The sequence below is a fragment of the Sesamum indicum genome, linkage group LG11 (assembly GCF_000512975.1).
Source record: "Sesamum indicum cultivar Zhongzhi No. 13 linkage group LG11, S_indicum_v1.0, whole genome shotgun sequence".
NCBI classification, from domain to species: Eukaryota; Viridiplantae; Streptophyta; class Magnoliopsida; order Lamiales; family Pedaliaceae; genus Sesamum; species Sesamum indicum.
Genome location: NC_026155.1, coordinates 10,216,139 through 10,225,400, shown reverse-complemented (window position 1 = coordinate 10,225,400; position 9,262 = coordinate 10,216,139). Strand labels below are relative to the sequence as shown.

Sequence of the window (9,262 nt, the reverse complement as noted above, 5' to 3'; positions counted from 1 at the left end):
ATGCGATATTCAACCTTTGACTGCAGCAAGGTCCGGAGCCTTATGAGCTTCCTCCATCCCCATGAGCCTCTACGTTCAGAAATCGTCCAAATAGAGGAATTGCGTAATCGTCCGTGGTAGAGCCAATTCACCCAAATCGAAGTTCTGTCACGGCGAATGACATCACACAATATTTTGCACATGAGTACCTTGTTCAGAGTGCCAATATCCTTCAATTCTTGTCCTCCCTCACTCAAAGGTTTGCATACCTCCTTCCATACAGCTTTGGCATAGCCAGAATCTCCTGTACCTTCTCATAGGAACTTTCGCAGCCGTTTCTCAATATCATTAATGACTTTTTTAGGTAGGATCATAACAAAATAAATATTTCGAGGAAGAAAATTAGAGGAGGATAACACATTTTTACGATCGCATTCATTTACTTTTTGAAACCAAAGCCCGAAATATTTTTTTCTTTATTATTTTCTTCTTTTGATTTTTTATTTCTCTTCCCCCTCTTGCCTTTTGCCTTTCACTGAAGCGCATTATGAACCCGTCGAAGTCAATTTAGAATAGTTCGCGAAGGCCTAAGATCTTTACTAATATTTTGCAGTTGTACTTCGGTTTGGCCATTTAGACTTTCCTTTTCCGCTTCAATCAAACCCTAGGTCAGATTGGCATTTCGCTGCTCTCTCCTCATGATTACGTATTTTTGTTCTTTTTGTTGATTTCTGGAATGATGTGAAAATCTGTTCCAATACCTCGCTTTCCTCCGTTCAATCGCTTGTTTGTATTTGCAGGTAGGAGATCGAAGGCGTGATGTTGGGTGTTTTAAGGCGTAAAGCCGCTTCCGGTGCCTCATCTGCTTCCGTAATTTCCTCATTCATTCGTTTTTTTTTTTAACTTCAGTGGCCTAAGTTTATATGTGGATTTAGTTATGCATATCCGCTTATATTATGTGTCCGAAACATTTACGTAGAAACTTTTTTATGCTTTCTTGGGTTAGGTGTACGGAAAATCGCTGTATAAGCTCAAGCCTGCAGTGCCTACACCACGACCATGCTCTGCCGCGGCAGAAGAGGTAATATGGATGTTTTGGTTTTGATGTGTACAAAATCTTAGCCAGCTGTTTCGTGTTTTCAGCTTTTATGGAAATGCAGGCAGCATATGAGCTACTTAACATAATTTAATTATATTTGGCGGTGAATGAGATCCTTGATTCATTACAGTTCGTTTTGGAGAAAGTCAGCTAAAGGAGTCCTGTTTACTGTCATTTACTTTTGTTTTCTACTTGGTTATTGAGGTATTTGATTAATAATCTACCTCGTGTCTAGTTAATGATTTGAGACAGCCTGTCATCATCTGTCTGCAATTATGTCTCAGTGTGTATATGTTCGTATACCCATTATGGAAATTGATATGTATAACTCTGAAGGCCTGGATATGCTTATGTATGTATTCTATGGATTATGTCTGAGGGATCAGCCTTAGAAAGACACCATAATTACTCAATAATCATCAGCATATCTGCATATGTATATAAAAGAATATAGGGTAGCTTATGCTAGTTATGGACATACACGGGCGTTTATGATTATAGTTTCTCTGTGGATCCTTTTTAGAAGACGGTTATACTTAGTGTTTGCTATTAGGACAAGTATAGTTTGTTGGACCTAAGAAGACACTTTAGTTGTTTGATCAAGAATCATTTTTGAAGTCAACCTGATTGTCTTGGTCATCAATTTTCACTTATTTTTAAATTGTGAACAGATCATACATTACACCAGGGGATTTGGTGGTGCTCGTACTTTCTGCCACCTTCCTTTGGCTGGTAGGGCTTCTTGCTTTCTCCATACATAGCTGCGACTACTCTTTACATGGTTTGCATCAGTCATATTATCTATTTTTTATGCAGGACACATGACGACCTTGATGCCAAAGAGGTCAGTGATCCACTGTAAATGTTTTCATACATATTCTTTTGGGTGCTTATTGTACTGTGTTCATGGTCTTTGCTCATTGATGGATAGTAAAGAACAAGATGAAAGTGAGTGAGAAATTTGAAAGACCAACTAAAGTGGTCATAGATTAGAGTCTTGGTTTAATGATAATCGGTCATTAGAACTTACGAATTACGGCTCTCTTTAGCTGATGACTAAGATAATCTCTGAAGTGGATCCATGAAAGGGAAGTTCTAGTTATAATTCAGGAACAACTTGGCTCTGTTGAATCCTGTTGGACGCTTGCTTAGTTGACTGGTGAAAGCATACCTGGGTTGTTCAGATTTACTGACCAGTCTGTATATTGATCTAACCGTGGCAAGAAGGTTTAGTCGTATCATAGCTAAACTTGGTGTTCACTTCATGAAAAGTGTCTGGTGACTCCAACTTGCGGTATTCCTCTTTCTTGCTTGTGGGAATTGATTTCAAGCATCATGTGTGTTCCACATGTGGAAAGAAAAAGTACTAAAATTTCCTACTGAAAGATTGGGGAATGCAGGGCTAACTGGTTGATAATTTCAAGCTGAGATGGATCTGATTCTTGTGTTGCAGGGAAGTTTTAGGCATTCTTCAGCAAGATGTCAACATGCAAATTTGGAGCAGGTCATTCAGTTCTAGCACTGGTATAATGTTCACTAGAGTGCCAGCTTTCATTGTAGCCTATGTGCATCAGAATTGTGTCAGTGGATGAGAACAGGCTTTTCACATATAAGTTGCTGTATCATTTTTCTATTTATGGGTCATATTTTATATGGCCTTTTAATTTCTGTCCTTTGGAAAGTTGAATTTCTTATACATTTATTATCAGAAGGATGAACCATATGGCATGAGAGTTGGCGAATGAAAGAATTAAATCCATGAAGTAGTGTAAAGTAAAATAAAAGTGGAAAATTTGCTACTTTTCTGTTTGTTGCTTTCTTGAACGGACCTTATATAAAGTGAACTTGAGAAGGTATCGCCTTGGTTTGCCTATAACATATAACATATTAGTATATTGTGTAAAACATTGAAGTAAACCTAAGAAGTATGGTTTAACAATACAAAGCCAATATGTTAGTGGTGATGGTGTTTCTGCATCTAGAATGGCCGCATTCGATAAATGCAATGGTGCTGGCATGATATGCAATGCACTTATGTCTTGTGTGCTTTAGTCTTTGATTTGTTGTGCATTCTAAGTTTAGCTATTGGCTGATTAGGATAAGTTATCACTATAAATGGAAGGCTTGGCAATGTGTTTATGTGCAGTGTTACTCTTTTCTATTTTTTGGTCTTGCTTGTAACTTGTCTCCTATCAATGCTCAGCAGAAGGTGATATTGTTGAAGCTGTTGTTCCTTTTATGGGCGAATCCATTAGTGATGGAACATTAGCCACATTCTTGAAAAGTATGTTCTCTATATTATGATCTAGTCCAGTATGTTCTCTAGTCTTATATTCACTTAAGTAATCATGATCTGATGCTTATTCCCTTTTGTTTTTTACTGCTATTTGGTGTGAACAGAACCTGGGGATCGAGTAGAAGTTGATGAGCCAATTGCTCAGGTTGAAACAGACAAGGTACTCCCTTAGTCCCTTTTAATAGCTGATGATTAAGAATATATAGTTTACCAACTTTTTTTTTTGGAAATAGAGCTTTTCAGGACTGTACCTAAAATTTATAGAATGATCATCTGCCATCACTTCCCTGTAAATAATGAAGGGGGGTTAGATCCTGTTCATAAAATAACATCTATGAAGTAACTTTAGATATAGGATTCTTTTCTAGGTTATTTGTAACAGTTGGCTCTTCTGTTGTTTGTGGCCCAGGTAACCATTGATGTCAATAGTCCTGAAGCAGGAGTGATCCAAAAGGTACAATGCCATACATTAGACAAATAGTTATGTTTGCTCTAACTTTATTTTTTAGTTACTTAGGAGCTGATATTCTTTTGATTTTATGTGAACGTTCATAGTTAATAGCTAAGGAAGGAGATACTGTGGAACCTGGCACCAAGGTCGCTATCATATCAAGATCTGGTGAAGGTGCAACTCATGTTGCACCTTCTGATGACAAAGCATCCGAGAGAGCTCCTCCAGAAACTACTCCTACCGTAGGAAAGCCGAAAGGAAGTCCTGCCCCTCCTCCCAAACCCTCAGCTACAGAACCCCAGCTGCCTCCCAAAGACAGGGAAAGACGAGTAAGTCTAATGTTTTCACATATTACTGGGATGCTCTTGAACAATTTTGTCATACTTGTGGTATGTTAATTGCTCTGATGACAGGTGCCTATGACAAGGCTTAGGAAGAGAGTTGCCACGCGTTTGAAGGATTCTCAAAACACATTTGCATTACTGACAACATTTAATGAAGTTGATATGTAAGTTCATGTCTCTATGTTGGGGTTTCCTTTAGCTTAGAGAGGATGATGTGGGTCTTTGCCAGATATTTAAGGTTTCTGCGAGCGCTTATGCTTTGGTTAGTGATAATTGTGTTGAGTTGAGTAGTTGAGCTGCCATACCAGCTAAAACATGGACATCAAATTTTCTGTTGTGGAAGAATTTTCCATGGTGATGCTGCCATTATTGATTGGTTAATGGGGGTTTTTGCTCTCTGGGTCATGGGGTGGGGCATCCTGAATCAAGTTTTAGTTTTGTTGTGTTTCATCATATCTTTAGTCCTTGCAAGCATGTTGATTTCCTTGGTTGAATTTTGTAGTCTAGTTCTCTGTGCAAGGTTTATGCTTATTTTGATTTCTGTAGATTCATTTGTTTTAGATTTTCATCTTAACCATTAAAATACACCCACCGTTTTGTTTCAACTGTGACTTGTTATATTATGGAGGGACATGGAATCTTGATAGTACTAACTGCTAATCACATTTGTTATACTTGTCAACCATTTACTTGGTTGAGCAGTTTGAAAAAGTTGAGGGTGTTTGCCACACTTTATTTTCTCTCTGCAGTTAAATTCTGATTGCTCCACATTCTGATTTGCTTATGACAGGACTAATTTGATGAAACTTCGCTCTGATTACAAGGATGCATTTTTTGAAAAACATGGAGTGAAGCTGGGACTAATGTCCGGATTTGTGAAAGTATGCTGATATCAGTATTCCAGTCTTTTTTTATCTTATGCATCCTTCATAGGAACTGAACTTTGTCTTAATGAGTTTCAGGCAGCTATCAGTGCTTTGCAGAGGCAGCCAATAGTGAATGCTGTTATTGATGGCGATGACATAATTTACAGAGACTACGTCGATATTAGCATAGCTGTTGGTACCCCCAAGGTAACATCTTGACTCTTTAATTGATATTCAAGAGATTGTCATAGATGGGCTAAAGGTTTTAAGAGTTAGCAGTACACCCCTTGTGAACTCTCTTGGCATCTCTAATTTAAGATGAACATGCAGATTTGGACTAAAGGGTAATTTCTGTTTTGAATGAGCTGTCGTAAGATGTTTTAGCTTTTAGAGTCAATTTCAATGACGCCCCATGTAAGTTGGTGTAATTACGAATTGCACACCTCCTTACTCTAAAATTTTAAAAATTTCCCAATCGAATTCTGTTGTTAAAAGATCCGAACTACATATGTAAAAGGCCTTAATTATCTTCATGTAAAAAAAGAAAAAAAATTATGACGGGTTAACTACAAAGATCTCCCTTGCAAGTTAATGTAATTACGGACAATACCCTTCTTGTTTTTGCAATTATATTTCAAATTTATAATTTTTTAGCTGCCACCACTTCCAAGTTCCAAGTTTATACTAGTAACATGCCTTTTCTCACAACTTTACAAAACATAGACGTTTAGTTGTTTTGTGTCTAATTCTAGAAGGTAGGACATTATAAAATTTTGCTTATGCTTGGATGATACCATAGTTTTCTTACAACTATTCCAGGTGATGTTCTTTTGGGGACTGTGGATGAGGACTGTGTTAATGTTATGTGTCTACTTATTTTATTTGTTGAATGGCAAGTGACAACATAAAATAGATGTTTCTTCTTAAAATATTTTGAACTCTTGGTTCCAATTATGAAATCAATGACAAAGAATAATCCTTTGGTTTAAAGGGAATGAAGCTTCACCTCATCATCTTGTGAAGATAATACAAATGGGGAATATCATTTAAAGAGCTTATACTACAAGATTTTCTGCCCATAGATTTAATTTAGTCTAAGCGATCTGGTTGGATGCATGCATTATTTTTCACATATAAATATAGATGTAAAAAGATTAGATTTGAAAATAAAAGAACATAAGACTAAATGCGGATAATGACCCCTAGTTATTCTCTGAGGTTTGGTGTAATCACACGTAACCTCCATGTTGTTTGGAAAGCTATATTTAGTTAGAGGATGTTTGTATTCATTTAACAAATAGATCATTCCGTTAGCCAAACTTCACCGAATTTGTTGCTATAACCAAAAAAATTGAATGAAAAATTCATATTTAACCTCAATTGATTTATTTTTGACTTATTGCTGGATAAAGAAATTTTTTTATAAGCATGAAGATATATCTATTCACATGTATTAACGTGTAAAGATATATAAGGATAGTTTGGTCAGAAAAATATTGTTTGACACTTTGATTGCACTGCATATTTTCATTCAATTTTTTTTTTGCTATTATCAACAAATTTGGTGAATTTTGACTAATTGGGGGTTCTACTTGTTAGACGGGAACAAACATTAGGGATACTAAATCTAATTTTGAGATCATTGATGTCTACGGATAATTATAGCGAACCTCAGAGAGGGTGGTGTAATTATCCCTTATTTTTCACATATAAATGTAGATGTAAAAAGAGGAGATAAGAAAAATAAAAGAGCATATGACTAAATGTGGTATCAAATGATATTACTTTGTAATTGACACTGACCTCTTTGCAAATTTTGATTCGTTACCAAAATATTCCTCCAAATTTAACAAGGAAAAAATAAATTACAATTTTAATTTCTCTAAGACCCTATGGAAAGGGGTGTCATAGATTCTGTAAATTTGGAGAGTCGGTTTCTGTAGTTTCAAAATGGAGATGGGTACAAATTGTAATTAAACTAACTTTAAGGGAAGGTTTCTATAATTAATCCTAGCTTTTATAAATCATGGGAATCCTTTTTTGTTTAATGAGGTGCAGAATGGAAGATTTTTTCAGTCCTGAAGCATTATCTTGCAGTATGACTTTACTGTATCTTGTGTATTTTCTGGTAGTTGTCTAAATAGAAGGGTTCCTCTGTCTCTTACTCTACTTGACCTTTCTATTTCCGTCAGGGTCTTGTTGTCCCAGTTCTCCGCAATGCTGAACGTATGAATTTTGCTGAGGTTGAAAAGGAAATTAACACCCTTGCTAAGAAGGCCAATGATGGTACTATATCAATTGATGAGATGGCTGGGGGAACGTTTACCATATCCAATGGTGGTGTATATGGAAGTCTTCTAAGTACTCCGATCATTAATCCTCCTCAGGTTTGTTCTTTGTGGGCCTTTTTCATTTGTTGATTTCCTGTTCTATATGCATGTTTAAACCTGTGATTAATTTGTTTGTTATTTGGGTGAAATGTAGTCTGCAATCTTGGGTATGCACTCAATAGTAAACCGCCCTATGGTTGTTGGAGGTGCAATAGTTCCACGACCAATGATGTACATTGCACTGACATATGACCATAGGCTGATAGACGGAAGAGAGGCAGTATTCTTTTTGGGAAGAATCAAAGATGTGGTGGAAGATCCTCGAAGATTGCTGTTGGATGTATGAAACTGCTGCAACTGGTGGTACTTACATTGGCATTGCTAATATATCTGAATTGGTGGTCAGAACAGTTCTGTAGTATTTATTTTTTGGCTTCACTTTGGACTGAAGTAGTCTTTTCTCGCGGCATGCAGTGTCCAAATTTGAAATGAGATCACAGCACAAACACACATATTTCTCCTTTTCATCTTACAAACCAGTCCCATGTATTTTCACATTGCAACAGCACTTGGTGTCACTAAAAGTGCATGGATGATTTTTGAAATAAAGGTTTAAATAATGTGGTTGCTAGTATCATGTTGCCTGTATGATGGTATTGTATGATCTGAGGAAAGGGTTGTATGAAATAGTATGTTCTGCATGGTGATGGGTACCATTCTTGTTCTTCCTCAGGTAAATTATTGTTTATAATGCAAGAATCATGTCAAATTAGCAGGAGATCATTCTGCCACGTACCTATTCCCAACCAGTATGGGTCCGTGGAGTATAGCAAGCCACACAGCGTTAGAAATAATCTGTGTTTGTATGCGTGTGCGATGTTGTGTCCCATTTGTGTGCGTCTGCTCCACCTGCCTATATTGAATAGAACCACTTATCCCAATCATCCTGGCTTTATGGGCAATTTCTGGATTCCTTGTGAAATTACTTTGGAATTTGTTTGTTCTCACTAAATAACTGCGTGATGTATGATTAAATAATCGTTTTCACGTTACAGAAAATAATTATTTATCTAGTTCGTCTTTAGAAAAGATTATGGAGATGCCATTGTTCTTATTCGATGCTAGACTGACTCAATTGGTTGTATATTGTATCATGTTTGATCCAAAAGCTGCTTCTTCATACAAAGAATAGGTATTGATTATATCATTACATTACAGAGAATGGTAATAGTCATGTGGGGGGTGAATGAAAAGAATAATAGAAGCCTACCACTTCCCTGAGCTTGAATGGATGAGTATAGAATCAATACCAACTAGATCATTCGGCCAACGTAAAGATGTCGGGGAGTAAACTTGTCAGTGAGCAGGACTTTTTGCCGTTTAGGGTCAAAGCCCTAATAAATTATTAATGCTCAACTCCTATCCACCTAATTAAGATCCAAGGGTCTTTAGATCTGAAGGGACTATAATAGATCCAGATTTTCTGGTCGGGTCAGACCTAAATCCAATTTATGCGCGTGTTTGTGTTTTTTTTTCATGCAATAAATCAAAATAAAATAAAGAATTCTTTTCTAAAATTCCTCTATGGAGTTAACGGAAGAATAACAAAGTAGAAAAAGAGCATAGATCCAACGGTCATTGGCAAATTCCTCTCCAGAATTCAAAGGAGTTAAATCAAACATAGTCACTTTCTAATCGATGCTTGTCCAAATCGTCGTGCTCTGTTGCGGAAATTCTGTCCATCTCTTCCACGAAGCAACGGAATTTCGCCATGGTCCTTGATGGTGGAGGACTTGAAGTTCTTATCGTGGAGGGCTTGGTCTAAGCATGGATCAAATATAGGATATCGGTTGATACATATTTGGATCGGTTAGGACCGTACCGATATAATCTTTCG

General features: G+C 36.7%; 1 protein-coding gene across 2 annotated transcripts; it reads left to right on the top strand.

Annotated features, from left to right (window-relative positions):
• LOC105173879 (dihydrolipoyllysine-residue succinyltransferase component of 2-oxoglutarate dehydrogenase complex 1, mitochondrial-like) lies at positions 466-8,002 on the top strand. Of its 2 annotated transcripts, none has more exons than XM_011095781.2 (15): positions 466-647; positions 780-849; positions 986-1,060; positions 1,750-1,810; positions 1,895-1,922; positions 2,532-2,602; positions 3,282-3,362; positions 3,479-3,534; positions 3,784-3,828; positions 3,930-4,154; positions 4,239-4,333; positions 4,960-5,050; positions 5,132-5,242; positions 7,228-7,422; positions 7,520-8,002. In XM_011095781.2, the coding sequence occupies exons 2-15, from the start codon at positions 799-801 to the stop codon at positions 7,709-7,711; spliced, it is 1,377 nt and encodes a 458-aa protein (XP_011094083.1). In that variant the 5' UTR covers positions 466-647; positions 780-798; the 3' UTR covers positions 7,712-8,002. The 2 variants fall into 2 exon arrangements, with proteins under 2 accessions (XP_011094083.1, XP_011094084.1); XM_011095782.2 differs by having other exon boundaries at positions 474-647; positions 3,285-3,362.